This window comes from Poecilia formosa, unplaced genomic scaffold (genome assembly GCF_000485575.1).
Source record: "Poecilia formosa unplaced genomic scaffold, Poecilia_formosa-5.1.2 Scaffold70, whole genome shotgun sequence".
NCBI lineage: Eukaryota > Metazoa > Chordata > Actinopteri > Cyprinodontiformes > Poeciliidae > Poecilia > Poecilia formosa.
In genome coordinates this window covers 2122361-2142279 of record NW_006800009.1, presented here as the reverse complement: position 1 = coordinate 2142279, position 19919 = coordinate 2122361, and the positions used below count along the sequence as shown (strand labels likewise).

The following is a 19919-nucleotide window of genomic DNA, read 5'->3' as shown; positions in this document are numbered from 1 at the left end:
GCCGCTACCTCCTAAGATTAAATATTCCCACAGTCTAGCTCATAATTTCTCAATTTCCTTGTGTATTTAGATGCAAATGTTAATTTGTTTTCAATTAGAAATTAGATGAGCATCTCTCAAAAGGTAAGAAAACAACATAGAGTCAACTTTGAATTGATCTATTACATGTTTAAAAATATGAATTTAGGTATACCTTTCTCAGTGATTAATAAAAAAAAAATCTATCCTGGATCTATAAAAATGAATTGCTTTAAACTCCTACTAGTGTTTCCAGTCTGGACAAACATATGTAAAATTAAGTTTACGTATGATTTATTGGAATATTGATGAATGTGCACTTTACGCCTAAAATATGATTCCTTTCAGGTCAGAAAAGAAAGATTATACCCAGTCCCTCGTGAAAACGCCTTTTCATTCACCGAGTCTCGAATCATAAACTAATGCAAACACATATGTATAATTGGAACATTTTTCCTATGATAAATTATCAAGGAGCGTAAAAGAAATATCCAACCCCTTTCAAAAAGTGATTTCATAAAGTGGACCATAAGGCGATATTTGTCATGTGTTTTAGTGTTTTTGTGTGTGTCAGTGTGTGCCTTTTGCTTCCCAAACATACAGCAACAGCCCATTAAACCAGCTGTGTCAACTGTCTTGTAGGGTGCTCAGGGCCACAAAATGCAATTAGATTTTCCTATAAAATATTTATTTCCACAACACCTACAGTGCACCAGAGGGGCCTTTATCCACTGTGGCCTTAAATATGAAAATAGTATATAAAGTTCTTGCCTGAGAGAGCAGGAGATACAATTTCTCAGCGTGAGCTTGTGTTTGTGGGCACAGATGAGTCCACGCAGATAAAAATGGGGGCAGTGCATGACTGCAAATTATGCTACACTTTTGTATATTTAAAATGAACAAATTATAGTTTGTTTTCATACACCACAGGTGTACTTTTGGATGTTTATTTTTAAGTTGAGAAGAGTTAAAGTGTACCAATGCACAACACTGGAAGGCATTAAATTACTGCCCTTTTTATGCTGTAAGGGAAGAAAACCCTTAAGTTAACCCCCCGCGCCCGCAAAAAACAAAAAAAAAAAGACAAAAAACAAAACAGTTTCTCCAACCCGAGTATGTTTTGTCTGCTTTACATAAACCATTGTTATTCAAACAGAATTACTGGATAGATTAAGATGTTTGTATTCACTTAGCATGGTCATGGATGTTATAAATTGGGAGAACGGGGTCAGGCTTTCCTTTTGAAATATGTAAATATTATGCAACACAAAGATAATTTGCAGAAGAAGAATTGCACACAATGGCTTTTTTCCCCCCTAAACTTTTGATCTTATTCCACACAAGTTCACATACATACAGGCTTGCATATATGAACATACACCCAGAAATATTTTTGGTCAATTGTCCCCTAGCAAGTTGCAGAGAAACCAAATGGTTTTGGGGCCAACAAAAAAGGTGTTGGCATAATGCTGGCTGAATATTTGAACACTCTTCTTGACAGAATTAGAGCTCATTTACATTTATAAATTTCCTGGCGCAGACTTGGCTTGTACATTTTCAATAGGGTTAGAATTTCCTTTCAAAAACATGATGTAAGCCTTCTATAGCCGTAGAAAAATAGATTTTGATGTGCGATTTGTTGTTGTCCTATCCAAACATCCAGTGTTTTCTAAGGTGATGTAAAAGGTCACCCTTAAGTGATCGGATTTTGGTTAGGATTGTCGAGCAATCCGGGAATCTCCAAGAAATAAGCCATTAACTGTTTGAATGTCAGTGTTGCTGACCACAGCGAAGGAAGCTTAACATCAGCTTGTTGGTTGATACCCCTTGGAGGGCATCAACCCACCAAGGTATTAACCTTGGTGGGTTGATGCTTTTGGAGGGTTAATGCCCTACAAGGGTATCAAGAAATTGATACCAATTTCTTGATACCAAGGAATTTGGTTGATGCCAAATTTGATTTGGTATCAACCGAGGAATTTGCAGCTACCCACACACACATATTTTGAACAAGCAAAATATCTTTTTGAGAAAGATTAAATGGTCAGACAAAATAAATATCACCCTTTTTGGTCACAGTGACAATTGAGCCTGGTTGTAGAACTTTAACAATGTGTATTACAGACCATACAAATATTGGCTGGACTGGAACAACGTCCTATTGTTGTTCCAGTCCAGCCTTAAAGGATGGTTCATATAAATCATTAAAACACCAAACTATCATGCCATCATAAATAGAGTAAGAATATGTAATAATTAGCCTGTATTTCATCATTAGAAATTGAAAAGCACTCATCAAGACATTAAATATACTCTAATATTTAACCAATAATATTAGTGTGGAAGTAATATAAACTATATTCAATCAAGTATCGTTTAAGCAACAACAGAATGATAATCTCACGTATCTCTTTACTCTAACTTCTCTACACTGTTAAATATTTAATAGATCTGATATCACTGCATTACTAATTGCAATGAAGAAATTGTTTTAAGCACTATTTTGTCCTTACAAGATAACACGCCTCTACTGTTATCCATCTGTTTTGTGTTTGTAAGCTAATATAATACTCTCAGGGGACATTTTAAAAGCAGGAACTTAAAAAGCCAAAATTCCATATGGCCATCTTTCATCTTGATCCTTTTTATCACAAGCTTTAGAATATATTTAAGTTGGACACTTGGGAAATTCAATACATAAGCTCAGCATACTAATTACGTGTCCACAACCGTATGCCGTGGCAGCTGGGCATTAATCGATGTGGTTTCTTTATGCTTCTGAAGTTTTGTCATGCTCCGTTGGAAAAAAAAAAAAAAAAAGGGGGTCCGCGTAGCAGTTTCCTCTCTCCTCTTTGAAGTGCCTAACATTCTCAGCTGATCAGGCTTTTTTGTTGACCTTTCGCGTGAAGTTCACACACTGCTGCTCGTAAATATCAAAGTGCAGAGTCCAACAGGTGAACCCTAACTGTGGGAGGAGAGCCTGTAAGAGAATTATATTTTGCACTCTTGCAGTGTCTTCCCATGCATGTGCTCATGTGGGAAGATGAGTGGGTGGAGGCCAAATGTTAAGGAATAAGCAGGATGGACCATCGTCGGTGGAAAGATCAAGAGTCTGTGCAGTCCATCTAGAGTACGCTTGAACCACCGTGAGCTTGCATTTCAAATGCAAAAAGTCTCATGCTCTCTCCTGAATCGTGTGTTTTACTAGATGGTGCGATGTGGATATTTTATGATTCGACCGTTTTAATGTTGCGTGAATTTATTCATGCGTGTGTGGCCCTATGATATTTGTGCAACGTGTGTGTGTCTGGACGGCACTAGGAGGATTACTGTAGATTTACAAGTCGTGCTAACAATAAGCAGACCCACCCCTGGGACCCATACTCAATCACTATCACAATGAAATGCTGCTAATTCCTATTTAAAGCTGCCGCACAGGCACTGCCCTCTCTACCCTCAGGGCCGGAGGGAGAGCAGGCGGCGCAGAGCGAAAGGCGGGAGGAGAAATCTATGTTTTGTTAGTCGGTATAATTTCTGCTAATTCCTCCCGCTGATTTCATCTCTATTAAAACCTCTCGTCTCCCGTTTGTTTTTATGGATGTTTATGAGGTTGCTTCATGAGTCCGACGCGTTTGCCGCTGGAGAGCAGCACACGGTAGCATCTGTGTCATTTGTCTTGGAAAATACCCACGCAAATGTACCCTCCTTATTGGACCTTATTGGCTTTGCACTGAATTACTTTGAAGCCTCAGACTTAAAAGAGGATTGCTTTCACTTGTGGCCGCCAGGTTAATGTTTAGAGTCCGTTGTCTTATTAAATGTGCGCATTAATTCATAATGTCAGCGCAGTCAATGTGAGCAGCAAATGAGGGTATTATTTTCCGTTGTTAGGAAGTGTCACATCAAGGGCAAATGTGCTGCGTTTGTGAGTTTATTCCCGTTTCACAAAATCGCTGCTTGCTCTCCACTCCTGCTACAGCTTCCCTCCGCTATCTCCTGCACAAGCACGCTCATTTAGAGAAATGCTTTAATTGGGCACAGAATCAGGAGCAAAAATCTCCAGCTGCATAAATATTTTAGAGGGAAAGCATTCAACAGCGCTGCACAATCTTGTCCTGTTCTGTCTTTTTTTTTGTCCCTTTCAAATCTCCGCTTGTTTTCTCTTGCTCGCTACGCTTGTATACTCCACCACACAGTAAGCTGTCCGTGGTTTTCAGTTGCTGTATTGCTTGTCTTCCTTCCTTTGCCATTTTTTGAGAAAATAATACAACTGACTGATCCTTTTTGCTAATGTTCGGTAGAAAACCGTGCATGCAGTAGCTGCCAAGCAAAAACACATGCACATATAAAGTGGCTCTAAACTGGGACGCAATAATAAATGGGGTAATAATTTCTGCATTATTAATGAAGCGGCAGCATACTCCTCTTAATTGAAAAGTTCTTTTATCTTCAGCACATGCTCATTATCCCTTCTTTTAACACGAGTGTTACAACACTAACTGCAGATAGCAAGCCTGTGCTTTGTCCATTTTCGTTTCGGTTTTCAGTCTTGCTACACGATTGTGCAGGATTTTTGATGGTGGGGTTTTGGGCGGCATGTGGAGGGATGGGGCTTGGATGAACCACATTGTGGTGTTGGTCTATCCCACTCCAGTAAAATGATGTGCATGGATATTTGCAAATATTATAATTACTAATTACAACTTTGGATTGAAGCATGCTTCATACATTTTTATTTCAAAATTCCACATTTTTTCCCAGAAAAAATGTGCAGAGAGAGAGAGAGAAGTCCATCCAGATCCATATTTTGAGAATAAGCTCTAAAACATATTCAGAGTCGAGCAATAAATATGGACGGATGGAAGGAATTAAGGGAAGGAAGACCCTTGGAAAATACTTTAAGGTCTGCACAATTGAAAACCATGACGGAAAGAACTGAAGTAAATGACTGATTGGTTCAAGAAACCGTAATATTTACCAGGCTGTATTGGCTGGACTGATGCTACAGAGCAAAGGAAGAAGACGAGATGAAGCGAGGGGAAACATTTAAGGAGATGCAGGTCAATGAAAATTGGCAATTCCTCAGCAGAATGTCGTCTCAGTTACACGTTTCACGCAATAAGTCACTTGCTTTCCGCAGACGGTCATGAAAGATGATGAATAGATCTTCCTGCCACATTGTGAGACCGTAATGGCATTGTGTCAGTCTTTATTTCCCATGCAAATAGTGCATGGATTAAGCATACAGTGCATTGGGAGTGCGAGAGACACGGGAGACATCGTTAAGATGGATGGATCACTGTGATTTGCAAATACATCCAACAATGGCTATAGTAATTTTTCCTTATTTAGGTTCACTTTCATACATTTTCTGTAATCCATCTAGTATCCCACACAAGAACAGCGCAGCACAATGAAATTTGAATATATTGTTGAGAGCACTGTTGCCTAACAGCTAGTAGGCAGCATGTTCAAATCTCAGCAGGGGTGTTTCTGTGTGCCTGTGAATGCTGTTTTTTTTTTCCTTGCATAATGCTTTTCTTCCACATTCCAACAAGGTAGATATTGGGTTAATGGCTTAATGTCCCTGAGGCAACTGTGTGTGTGTGTGTGTGTGTGTGTGTGTGTGTGTGTGTGTGTGTGTGTGTGTGTGCGTGCGTGTTGTCTCCTGTGTTTTTGAGTCAAAGGAAGCATAACAGGTTATGAACAATGTTTAATTCTAGATGATTTTAGAGAACCTGTTCGACTATGAAATGAAGTCGGCAAACAACAAAAATTGCTTCACCAAAGGCTGTAAAGACAAATAGTTTATATGGCTGTGAGACTCTGTGAAGTTATTTTCAGTCATGGTTCTTTTATTTTTAGTAGACAGATGTCATTTTGTCGCAAGTTTATAAAAAGCTAAATGACCCTCGAGAGTGATGAAAAGTTACATGCTAATTTAGCTTTTCAACTGAAAACAATCAAATCAAACCGAAAACAATCCGTCTTATTGGACACAGCACCATTTTAGTGGATATTAAATGTTTACATTTTCATCAGAGACCATTGTTGCATTGTCGTTTTTCAGCTGAACTGTGTCTGTGTTGCTCAGCTGCATCAGTCCTCTGAACAGCAGTGATTCATCAGTCTACTTTAAGCCCACCAATGAAGGACTAAACGTGGATTTTACAACAGTCTGTCTGATGTGCAATGGCACCAAAGATGGCGCGTTCCTTTGCGTTGCCCAGTCTTGTAGTTGTTCACAAATGATCCCAGACATGTTTCACTAGCAATCAGTTTATTAGGTGCATTGATGCAGCAGACAGGCTTTGACTTGGTTCAGTAACAATGATGAGAAAAACATGAGTATACAAGGTATATAAAGTATGAGTAGTTTGAAGTTGCCAATCAGTTAAAAGAGCGGCTCTGGTCTGACTTTAACTGTTAACCTCACGTTTCATTTCCAAGAATTTGTGTAATTTTCTGCCAAGCTAAGTACAGTATGACACTTCCTTATCAAATGGGGAGACTATGATGACGACTTCAAAGAACCTCATGTTAAAAAAAATAAAAAATCTGAATTATCTTTATTATTATGTGACGATGTGCTGTTTGTGCATTCATAATCGATATTTCTTTGTCCAATTGAAAACAGGAGGTTGTGTAATAATTCCTAAACTAATATCTGAGGCAATTTCTTCTATTCATTATTCCTGTTTTGCAGAAGTTGCTTCTGACTTTGCTTCGGGCCGGAGGGTTTGAAAATGTTCTGTGCATTTTCCAAAACCCACAAGGTAGCCACCAGCTGCAGCTTTCCGTCAGACAGCCAAAAAAAACTTCTTTGCAGGTTTTTTTTTTTTTTCGGGTGTTCACTCTAAGACCATAACAAGGCTTCAGGGAACGAGTTTTTGAAAGACATGAAGTTTACATGGGATAGCATTTGTAAAATTTAACCAAACAAAATAACAATAATCTTCACTGTTGTGACTCGGGATGCCGAAATAACAGACAGTGATGTGCACATTTGTGTGTTTGCACAAAGTGAAGTTAATGCCCTTGTCTGGCTCTGTCTCTTCCCCCCTTTATTTTTGTGCTTCTCTGGCCACGAGAGGGGAGAGGCAGAGAAGCAAGGGTGATAATGACTTGTCAAATTAGAAGCGACGGAACCTGCAGCGAGTGTAAACACAATTCAGGATGTTCAGATGACATTTTCCAAGCTGTATTTCTACTGGGGGAGATTAGCGGAGTGACAGCTCAGCCTGAATCTCATGGATCACAGCTGCACAATGGAGAGGCACTGGCACACACACATACACACGCACACACACCACTCAGAGGGAACAAATTACTGGCATTTTAATACAAAACTCCACACCGACACCTGCATAAACAGACACAAAGATTTCCCCGCAGAATAATGCAAGCAACCACACACACTTTGTATTTGAAGACACTTTAGTATGAAACGGCTCTCGTCCTGGATCCCTCCTCCCTGTTTGTGGTCCAGGGGGCCCCTGCAGTCTCAGCCAGTCAAGCCCATGCATGGATTCATGTCCATGTAGTCTGTCAACATGATAGATTGTGTTCATGCACAGCCTTGACTCTATAACTTATTGAGACCTTATTTGCATACGTTCTCACTGCCAGTAAAACTCCACATGATGTAGGAGAGCAGTAGGCGTTTCAGTTGTTAAAATATTAGGGGATCCCGTTTCTTAGCGTTCCATTTTACGCATGGCCGTCCTTCTCGGCACAGCAGAGACCACGAGCGGCGCTGCTCATTTTCCGACTTCGCCCGATGAAATAAAGAACCATTTACGAGGAACAATATCCGGACCGTCGCATCTCCCGCCTTCCTGCCCCCACTGTCGGAGAGATACTATTGAGAGTCCTGAGCACATCAATTTGGGCCTCAAATGACTTTCTCCGGCTGGCCAAATCCTGACAAGCTTTCTGTTCTCCTTTTTTTTTTTTTTATAAAAAAAAGAAACCTTTTATCACCAAGAAAAAGAAAGAAAAGATGAGCCAGGGAAAGAGAGAGAGTGAGAGAGAGGGGGAAGTCAAAAAGCTAATATCACAGTGACACCCTTTCAGCGCACAACAGGGAGAATTTCTGTACTATAACGGGTTCTGGTTAATTTGAAGTCAATTGGAGAGTTATTAAAAGGGATCTGAATGAGCTGCGCTGAACTTGGTCAAGGGCAGCAAACTCACCCTGGTTTCTGCATGGAACATTAGAGGCATTCTTTTGTCACCTTCATGCAAACTTGGAGGATTTTTTATTTTATTTTATTTTATTTTTTATTTTTTTTTGATCTTTCACAAAACCACTTTTGCTTCCAATTCTTTTCACTCTCTCAGAGGCCACTTTATTTGGTACACGTTCTTCAACTGCTTGTTAAATCAAAGTGAAGTTTTTGGAAATCAAACAGAGCATCAGAACGGGGAAGAAATGTGATTTAAGTGACTTTGAATGTAGCATAGTTATTGGTGATCTATGGACTGGTTCGAGTACTTACAAAGCTTGAATCTTCTATGATGTTTTTGCTAAGAAAGGAGAAAATATCCAGCTACAAAATTGCCTTATTGTCTCCCGAGCTCAAATAAAATGGGAAAAACTGGTTCAGGATGATAGACATTCAACAATCACTCCTGTATGCACTCATTACAAGCAGAGTATGCAAAATACCCTCACTGAACACACAATCACTCAGATGGACTCCAGAAGCAAAATCCCACATTCCTGTAAGCTAAAAACAGGAAACTAACCCTACAGACCACACAGACTCACCATAAGGAAGAAATTAAACTTCTTCAACTCTTCTTAAAGAGTATACAGGACAGTTAATTATTTAATTACCCTTCTGTTTATCCATATGTGCACATTTTGAGTGTGCTGCAAACATGATAAAGGGGGGAACAAGATCAAATAAAATTATGCTACAAACTATCTGTCTGAAGACAGAAAGGGTCCATTATTTTTAATAGAAAGGTGTACCTAATAAATTGACCAGTGTGCAATTCCAGGCTATTGCACTTCTGTCATTGTTTTAGCAGCAAACGCATCTCCCTGCCGATGCTTTCGGCGCACCTGCTCAGATTCCCTGGGCTCAAGCTCACAGCTGAGGATTTGCTTCTGTTTAGGTATTATTTCTTTTTGGTTTATCCCTTAAAACTCCACATTGCATTTGAAAATTATTCTGCCAATATGTATGCAAATGTCAACATCCACCAACAGAAATTAGATTTACAGCAATTCCCCATACTCCTCTGATATCTTTCCTATGGTCCTCAGGTGCGGGCTCAGTGGTTTAATGCAGCATTGTTTTGCATTACAGCACGATTTGGATTGCGAGCGCAACAAATATTACCAGGGAAGAAAATAACAGAGCAGGCTTGAAGAGAAATGGAAGATTTGATTTATGTCATGTATCACAGCATTGGGTGGAGTTTTGACTAATGTGGCGATGAGCACAATCATGGTATTTCGATGTTTTTTTTTTTTTTTAACATAGACATAGTCTTTGTTTTTTCACCAAAGTAAGTAAATGCTCTATGACAAATTTTTAGGTTTTTATTCTTCATTTTCATCTAATACGTGCCATTTTCTCTGTTTGGAACTGTTTGGAGCGTATCAAAGAATAATGAGTGGGACAGAGGAGAGAATAGATTGAAGAACAACACAGATTCATTCAAAAGAGGGAAGATAAGCAGTGGGAAACCAAACACAATTTTAACTTTAATGCTGTCACATTTTCAGCTAACTGTCTTTCTGTGAAAGACAGTTTAGAGGAAGTCGAGAGATGCTAGCTTCAGCCTTGGACTGTAAACACAGGGGGATAATGTTGCACCAATGGATGAAACCAGAAAACCGATGCCAATTGTTGCTTGGCACTTTTGCTAACCTGCAGTCGGTAGATGATGCTAGCTGAGCTTCAACATGTATACAGGACAGTTAATTATTTAATTACCCTTCTGTTTATCCATATGTGCACATTTTGAGTGTGCTGTAAACACGATAAAGGGGGGAACAAGATCAAATAAAATGTTTTTAACAAGGAGTTGTTTGTTAACAAGGTCATTATTTGGCCTGTTTCACTTATTACAGTTATTATGAGTTATGGACTGTATTTACTTTTTTAAAAAGAAGCTGTAGCTCAGCAGAGAGCGAGGGGGAGGATATGAGCAGCGCGTACACAAATGTGATTGGTTTGTCTCTATTTGATTTTTCTTTCCATGTTTTTAGGTATTGGCCTTTATGAAGTTCTTGTGTGATTACCTTCAGTTAAAATGACACAGTTTCATTGTATCATGGTATTTGCACGAAATAAATAAACAAAAATGTATAATGTGATCTAAATGGCAACAGTTATTCCTAATGGAGCTGAAGGTTCGTGGGGATTAAGATGTAATTTTAAATGGCTTTAAGCTTTACAAAAATGTTGCAGTTTGGAAACTGTTGTTGTTTGCGATACCTTCATGTCGTTTATATGACCCATCTTAACGGATTTGGTTTTTAAAAAAAAAAAAAAAAAACATTTATCTCTCAATAGTCCAGTGGTATTAGATATGTTCTTAGGAATATCATTTAAATTTTCATATATATTTTAATCACCGTAATTGTCATTCACTTGGAATAAAAGACCACGATATAGAAAAAATATATATTCTAAGTATTTTAATGTTCCTAATCTACCTGTATTTTGTAGATTAAGAGCAAAGGTCGCTTATGGTCTTTGGAGTGAAATTATCTGTAGGCTACAATTCCCATTTGCATATAAATGAACCGTGGTAAACTGTGAAAGATTTTTTTTTCTTTACCCAGAAAATTATAAAGTAGCAAGACGAGAGAGAGGTCCCTAATTCAAGATTTTTTCTGTGTTCATTAATTTAGCGGGAATATGAAAATTGGGATGGAACTGGATTTGTGTTGCTTATTTTAAATGGACTATTGAGAGAAGGAGTAGATTATGAGATTTGTCATATTTGTCTTTTCCTTTTCATTCAAAAATGTTGTTCATATTAACATTTGACATGTCAATTTTAAACTGCAAATGAAATGAATAAACAAACATCCAAAACTGAAGAAGCAAATAGTGAACTTAGATTTGGGTGAATTGATTTTATTATTCTGGATTTTCTTTTTTTTTTTTTTTTTTTTTTTTTTTTTTTTTTTTTTTTTGCAGGTTTATCCTCTGTAGTTAACGTTCTTAAAAACTGAAGAGAGTAATACATTATAAACAAGGATATAATTATATATTATTATGCTCTACCGTCTTCATAAGTGAAATTCAGGTGGGGAAACAAAGGGATATAGAGTTGTGAAACCTGGACTTGGCAGTTTGTAATTTGAAAAACCTCAGTTTGAGAAAACCGTGAAAGAGAGATTCATTTACATTCCCAAAATTTAGCAAAACTTTCAGCTCGTGTCTTTCTAGTAAATCCAGTTGTCTCCTTCCATTAAATGGATATATCACTGCATCCCTGGTAATAGAAGTCAAATCACTTTTCACATTCTGATGCCTGGTATGTAATCGTGAATCTTTTGTAACCATGTAGACGCAAAGAGGACCGACTTCACAATGAGCAAAAATCTTGTTTTATTTATTTGAACTTTCCATATCTGTAAGTCTTGATTTATTTATAGTTTTTCTCCTGTGCATTTTGTCACAGTTTACAGTTGTTCCCTGTTCCACATCAGCCCAGCATAAAATTATTTTTAAGTGACTTTGGATAAAACCATATTTCATGCATATCCATGCATTGGTCTCCCCCAGTTGTCTGTGAACAAGTAATGATTGTAAAATTGGCCTTATTTCCACGTTGATGTGTATGTGTTGAACTTAAACATTAATCAGGTAACAATACAAAAACCTGTTTAGGTGAGATTAACATTGTGAAGTAATCTGATATTTATAGTTCACTTTAAAGGTTTAAAGAATGGAGTCCAAATCTTTTTATATCATCATCTTAATGCCCATGTTTTATTCTTCTACCATTTCTTTTACCTTCATTTGAAGGTCAAGAAGCCACAAAGACGCATTCAGATTCAACTTGACATTCAGATTCAACTTGGCAGGGCACACAGAGGACCTGTTGAGATAAAGCCTAGAGCTTGTGATTCACAAAGGCAGCTGGGATTCTGCAGGTTTAGGCCCCGGTTTTTATCACCTCTATTGATCTGTGATTAAGTAATCTTGAGGATTAAGTAAGAAGAGCAAGACAAAGAGACGATATCAAGCCTAATTCAGCAAAGTGTGATTGGAAGCTAAGCCTGTTTTAAAGACTAATGTGAGAATGCACATTGTCACATTGTCTGTGCAAAGAACTCTGTGTGAATTTCGACAACGCTGGAGAATCAAGTAATTTGCAGAAAGATTATTGTAGAGGTTTTCACCTTATCCCCAGGCTTACTAATTCTGCGAGTCATTTACCCTAAGTTCTGCACAATTACCTTCAGTGGTGGTCATGTTTCATGCCAACACTTGTGGAGGAAGAATATAATTGAGTTCTATTGTTCATAATTAGCCATTGCCAAAACTTGAATTTCTTTTGCGAATAACAATGGTCTTTTTTTTTTTTGCCATTTCTGTAGCTGCTTATGTAAGATGTTTATTTTATAAAATCATGTTCTCATTCTCATGGAAATTAATTCATCAAAAACGACCAAAAAAAATATATTCCAAAGATTAGATTTTCAAAAATCCCCAAGAGTGTCTCACCATAACAAAACACTCACGCTGTAAAGCGAATAATTGAAAAAGAGCTGTACATACTCTCATCTACAGTTAATCAAGCTGCTCTTCAGTGAAAGTACAACTTTAGTGATCTTTGAAAAGAACTAAATGAGTTTGAATGTATTGTTAATTTCCTCTAATCTGCAAAGTCTACATTTCAGGCTTGCATGTATGCACTCCCACTAATTTGCAGTCAAATGTCCATTGCTTCAAATTGCTGAGAAAACCTATTTTTGTAGTCTTCAGCAAGGTTCTGGTGCTTGTTCTGGTTTGATATTTGACTTCTGGTTTTGGCTAGATTTAATTTGTTTGGTTTTCTGGCAGAGAACCATATTCCAACAGAGGGGTTTTGGGAAGGCCATTTCAGAGGTTTTATGCCAGCCTTTTTCATTGTGTCCTAAGTTTCCAGCGTCTAACTGTTGCTTTGAGGAGAAGGCGATGCATTTGGAAGTAGTTAGTCAACCACTTTCATTATTGAAAGTGCGTTATGAAACTTAGCAGTACTACCGTCAAGGAGACACAGTTCGGCGTTTCTCTGAGGTGTTTCTCTTCAGTGTTGCTCAGGCTGAACAATGTTTGCTTTTATGTTTCAAAGTCTTGGTCAGAATCCTGTCATCAGTGCATGATGCATGATGAGACTGTGTGCAGTAATACTAGTAATGTAGTAGCTTCCTGTTCATGACAAGTTTCACCATGGGTGGTTCATTTCCTATTAACTTCCTTGAATGACTGCTGTGATTCCAAATACAGCTCAAAATGGGTTTTAGGTCAGATGAAGGAGGCTAACGTTAAGGTTTTGGAGAACATTGGCCTAAACCTTGTTGGAAGTGTATCAACTATTAAAAATTTAGGCCTATGAATGGAAAAAAGCAAACCATTTTAAAACTCTTACCGGATATCTAAGCCAAATTACGTAGGAGTTTCCTGATGGCTACGAAAGGCTTGGTAAGCTATGTATTTAAAAAATATTATTGGGGTTGTATATGCACACATTAAGCTCAGATAATTGTGATCTTGAGTTGTTTATTTAATCATTCGTCACTGAAGTATAAATGCATCGCTAAAACCCCAAATTTTATGTAAAATTCCTGTCAATGATGAGTGTACGTAAACATCAGACTGGAAGTCTGTGGGGTAGAGTACATACACTGAAAATAAGATGCAAAGAATGACACAGAAAATAATTCTCTGGATTGGATTCAGCTATAGATAATTGAAAAAGCCCAATTGCCTACCAAACATCTGATAATTCAACTTTAACCGAAGAGCAAGAATGAAAAGAGAGAATTTCTATTGAGGGCATCATCAAAGTTTCAGGAAACAATGCAACAGGAACATTGCATAAGTAATATAATGTCAAAAATAACAATCATGAGAAAGCTGGACTTGACCGAAGAGACACAAAACCCAGTTTGTGATTGGAGTTCTGGCTGTGGTGGGTTCACATTTTCTTTGTGCGACTCCTTGAGTGTGTGTGGGACTAAATTTATTCAAGCTCTAGGGTATGTATTTATTGGCTTGGTTTAGTGTCACACAGTGACGGACAGGTCTGTCCTGCCGCTGAATGTAATAAGGTTTCTGCAGCGCTCGTGCGCCTGCACATTTTTCTGAATTATGACGTCCCCACCTTGGAGTTTTTGAGCACCGACTGCACTCCACCTATACCTTATATATCATGGGACGTAGCAATCACAGGTAAAGGAGCATTGCAGCCAACAGCGCTGCAGTACGAATCTGAAGACTGACAGCCATAGGGGAACGTGTCCATATGGAAACATTTTTTCACACCATGGGCTTGTTGGACGTCTGAGCAGAATTGCTACAAATCCTTAACGTCCCAGGAATCCAGGGTGGAATAGCATGAGATCCTGTATTTGTGTGTAGTTTTATGCAAGCTGTCAGCAGCAGAGAGAGTGAGAGGTGGGGACTGCAGTATTCCTGCAGCGGGAAGCATTGATTTTCTTGCCTAGCATGGGGATGTGGGAAATGTCAGCCTCTAATTGAGTTGATAAAACCGTTTTGAGTCTCAGACGTAAATATGCCCTCCCACACCCCCGCACATAAACACACACGCAAAATGCCATTGCATTACACAACTCCACTTGGGATGGCCATAAGAAATGAAAGGTCTCCTTATTTGTGTGTGCATTAACATGTGTCTACCTTCAGTGCATGCCGAGTTGTTTTGTTGGACTATACACCTCTTCCGGTGGAAGCAAATGCCTGACTTGTTTGTCAGTGAATGAAATGTTTTCTTCAGTTTTGAATTAGCAGGGAAGCTTCTTTGGATAAACAGGTTTGCTTGCCACTGAGAGCAAAAATGAAGATTGGTAAACGTGACGCAGAGGTCATATCCATTAATGGAATAGAAAGTGAATAAAGGAAATAATGAATGAAGTCCCTGCTCCCTAGCTGCTGATTAGAAGATTGGTATGCAGCGAGAACAGAGGAATTACCTGCTGTCTTTAGAGGAAATTCACCACAATATCAGAAGAAATGGTAGTTCTCAGTTCAGTGTCTCTATGAGGACAATCTAATTTTTCTTCTATAAGAGTAATAATTATGTGAAGAGATTTTATGATATTAAAAGGCTAGATTTTTTTTTTTTTGGTCACAGTTGAGTCTCTTTCGAAGCTCTGTCTTGTTGTGATGCAAGTCTAATGGGGGATGTATATCAGGAGCACCACGGTGCATCTAGTTCATTCGAGAACTTAAAACATTGCTTTAAGAACCATCTCTGTCTTTTGTAAGAGCGCAAAGACGAAACGGACCACGAGACTTCAGTCGTTCTATCAGAACCGGAGATGCCTTTGGAGCCTTTGGAGCTGGGCACTTTGGAGAGTCTGCAACCATCAAATGCCACCGGTCTGAGTTGCATAATAGAGGTGTATTTTTAGAAGTACATGTTACTCCACCAGTGTGTGATGTCCTGTAACTATTATAATTCACCGTAGATATGAAGGTGGAGCTATATCGTCATCTCTCTGCTTTATTGATGCTTGAATGCTCTTTTGAAGTCAGTAAGGAAGTAGGTTCTGAGTTGTCCTGTAGTGTTGACAGTCAATAAATTGTCTATTCAGCAGTATTTTGGGTTTCCAAAAGAAAAACAAACGCAGAGAAAATGTGAACATTTTTTTTAAATGTTGAGAGTTCCTCAACTGGTTTACCATCAACCCAAAACTGACACATCCTACGTCAGATGAGATTTGTGAAGCTTGTATTCTACTTGTAGAAAACAAACACAAAGATGAACATTTAGATTTTTCCAAAAAATATTGCTAAAATCTTGAACCTGGCCAAGTGAAACATCTTGTCTCATGGGCTAAATGATTGGAAATAATGGCTTTTCCATATTGCTGATGGTGATCACCAGCAGGACACGCGACAGTTAATCAGAACATAATTATTGAAACTGTATAAGGTGAACACATGACACATGTATGTTTGCATCTGCTTTAATGTAAGGGAGAATAATTAGTGTTTCACATTATGACACACACACACACACACACACACACACACACACACACCTGCTTTCAGTTTCTTTCACATTCTTGTGTGTGTAAGTTCACGCACCCACGCACACAAACACTTGTGGCAAAGCCGATAGTAATTACTGACATGATTAGGCAGACAACCATTCATATAGGGAATGCACGCTCATGCAAACACACACACACACACGCACACACGCACACACACACACACACACACGCACACACACACACACACACACGCATTCTATCTCTCCCTCACACACACATATTATACCTCCCTGGTAATTAACAGTATTAATTACTAGCGTAGCTGTCCCTGTGAGGCTCTGTATCACTCACAGACGGCACGCAGTGGGGTTCTTATTACTTTATCTCGCCACAGCATCGCCTCTTCTGTCTCCCTCTCCTAGTCTCTGGTTATACACGCTTTCTGATACACACCTGCTGGATAAACAAATGTTAGCTAATTAGTCGGAGAGTGATAGCTGGCTGTGGGTTAAAATCCAGTCGCTCGGGATGTGAAGGAGCCATGTTTGCATGAAAAAGAGCGGGTCATTTTCTCATTATGATGGAGTCGCGGTCTGTTTAGCCACTGCAGCCGTTTCTTATGCGTCTTGTTATGCTGTTGTAGCTAAAGTGTCACATAAGTTGTGTTTTTTTTTTATTATTTTTTATTTTTATTTGTGTTGCATCAGCTACTCTTTTCATTGCAGCAGTGCTCCAACCAAAAAATGTTGGGCAAACTCTCTTATGCATAATTGCTGAGCTGGTGAACATCAAGCTGTAGACATCTTGCTTGAGAGACGTCGTGGTATATTCCCATTTACCGAGGTTGTTTTGTACCCCACTCAAATCTGATTTATATCCACAGCAGTTAAATGTGGCTGGCACCATTTTTGAGGATATTGTACAGTTAAATCCCAAGTGTCACAGCGCTTGCATGTTTGAATATTGCATGCGAGTGCATAAGCTTTCTCTGCAGAGGTAAAGATATCTTATGCTCCGAGTGTGCTGGCAAAGTTGAGATTGAAGGTGAGGGGATAAAATGTGTCTTGCACATCATTACACAGTAAAACTGCAATCCTCCCAAAGTGTCAATGCAATATATCTATGTAACATAAAGGGATTTTTATCTCAAAATGTCATATGACATGCTTTGAAAAGGATACATTATTTAGCTTTGCAGTTTGTTACTGAGACAGTTTCAGAGAATTCATCAATAAAAAATAAACAAGAAAATAATGAATAGTTTGGGAAATGTGACGGTTGCCTCCAAACACTTTATGGCTATTTTTGGGAAGAAATTAGTAACTTCCAAGTGGCATGTATAATTGATTAACCCACAAGCCGCAGTCGAGGGTTTGGAGTTTGAGAAGGAGAGGCCTGTGTTTGATTTAAACAGCAGGGGCTGCATTTCCGTCTAGCAGCAGCCTGTTGCTACACTACCGTAGCAGATGGATGCAAGCGGTGAAACGTTCTGGAAACAGGCAAGAATGTATAAATGACGCAAAATCCTAAACACATAAACACAAAAACACAAATTCAATAGAAATAAACCTACAATCAACAATGCAGTCAAAAAGTGCTGCCATTTTTTTTGCTTAACTTTTGCTCAACTAAGCTTAAACATTGTTTTTAACTTCTTTTTTTTTTATTCTGGTGTGTTTATTTTTCAACTCTGTACTTTTGCAGTGCTGAAGTCTGATCTTTTCTTAGCAAATTTGCTATGCAATTTTATACCTGCTATGGATATTGATGACATGTAATCAACTCATAAAGAACATTTACTGGTAGGAGCTCTACCTGTACCCCATCCCTCACTTTACCTTAACGCAATTCAGTTGTATTATGAAATAATATGTGATTAAATAAAATTACACAGCTAATTAAACATTTTATGCTTACTTATTATCATAATTCATCAAAAATACTCCATAGTAAATAAATCAACATCCACTATTGAACAATGATATGAACTGGTTTATTAAGGAGTAAAAGAGGGAAGTGAATATCAAGCTACAAATGGGCACAAAGGAGAACTGACTCTGTGTATGTCAGTGTTTAAATGTCCTTTTACAGAATAACAAGCAAACCAACTTGTCTTGTTCTTTTGCTGTTATTTTTAATTAAGACAAAAATGACAGAAAAGTATGTTTGAAACACATGGTGATTAATTAGCAAAACTTGCCACACTTTTAGGTAATATTGCTTCTCTAAATTTAGACTAAACATACATTTTGAAAGCCAGATTTTGTAAGGCAATTAAAGTAACCATAGCGACTTTGTCACACAGTTTTTAGACATTAATAGATATTTTTATATAATTATCTTCTACTTTTTTTTTTTACTTTCACATTTTCTGTCTTTTAGATAAAGAACAATGTGGTCTTTTCTTTATTTAAACATTTTTTTGGAGTTTGGCCTCTTATTTTACTTTATTTTTTTCACATTTATAAACTGCTATTGAAAGTCTTCCATATGATTTGTTTTTTTTTTTTTATTGTCTTTTTCAGTGGACGGCTGCACAGATTGGTCAGTGGATTACAAGAAGTACCAGGTGCTTCAGGGTGAGGCAGTGCGTCTGAAGTGCGCTCTGTTCTATGGTTACATCCGGAGCAACTACAGCCAGGCCCAGAGCGGGGGCCTGAGCCTCATGTGGTACCGCAGCTCCGGCCACGGCCACACCGACTTTGAAGAACCAATCTCTTTCGATGGAGTGCGCATGAGCAAGGAGGAGGATGCCATCTGGTTCAGACCTGCTGACCTTCAAGACGTGGGACTCTACTCATGTGTTTTACGGTAAGAGTAAGGATTTATTTTTTTTTAGATATACTGCTTTGTTTTAATTTTGATTACTTTTCCTATTTGGGCTCTTGGTTAGCATCAAGTCCATCTTCACAAGAAGCAGACTCGAGCAGGGTTAAAAAGATATGCTGTAAGTTTTATACATGGGATAAAAAGTAAAAGTAAAAAGTACAATAAAATACGACAACCAGCCTCCTTCTCCAAATATCGGTGTCAATAGGAAAAGGAAAATGTTTGACTTTCATTGGAATATTTTTGTTCAGATTTAGTAAAAACAAAAAATGTCAGATGTAGATTAGTCCTCTTGGTAAACCCGAACATCTTTTTGTATCCTCCTTTCATAGCAGAATGTTTTTTTTTGTTTTGTTTTGTTTTTTACATTGAAACAAAAAGTGAGATGATTTAGTAAGATATTACAAGTCAGGTCAAGTGAGCCGAAGAATTTCAAATAGCCATAATCGAAGCATAACAAATGTTTGTTTAAAAATATTTAAATTTATTTGATTTTTTTGTTGACCTTAGAAACATCATGTAAGGTGAACAGTTAAAGTGAAAGCAGAAAGGACTGCTAGTCTGAGAAGAATACCTAAAACTGTTTGCAATAACCCAATGTGTAGGATAGTTAAAAGTTGAATGGCCTGTGTAAAATGATAACCATTTTTTTTCCTTTGACATTTCACTTGCGCAAAAACTCTCAACACTGCCAGGCAAAAGAAACTTTATTCTTATGTTTTTGGCCTAGTGTATGACAGTACCCCAGTGGTAGTAACTTAGACATGTCCATTGTTAATAATAAAGTGAAATATAAATAGCAGTTTGTATGTTACAACCACAAACTTCATTTTATTTTATTGCGATTTCACGTGATACGACATAAAAG

The 19919-nt window shown here is 38.1% G+C and overlaps 1 protein-coding gene across 6 annotated transcripts in view; it reads left to right on the top strand.

Moving 5' to 3' along the window:
- Positions 1 to 19919, top strand: part of il1rapl1a (interleukin 1 receptor accessory protein-like 1a) — a 215902-nt gene that overhangs the window by 71850 nt on the left and 124133 nt on the right. For all 6 annotated transcript variants that reach the window (XM_007555524.2, XM_007555522.2, XM_016673113.1 and 3 more), the window contains one exon: positions 18748 to 19033. In XM_007555524.2, coding sequence (XP_007555586.1) covers positions 18748 to 19033 — 286 coding nt within the window. The remainder of the gene's footprint in view (positions 1 to 18747; positions 19034 to 19919) is intronic.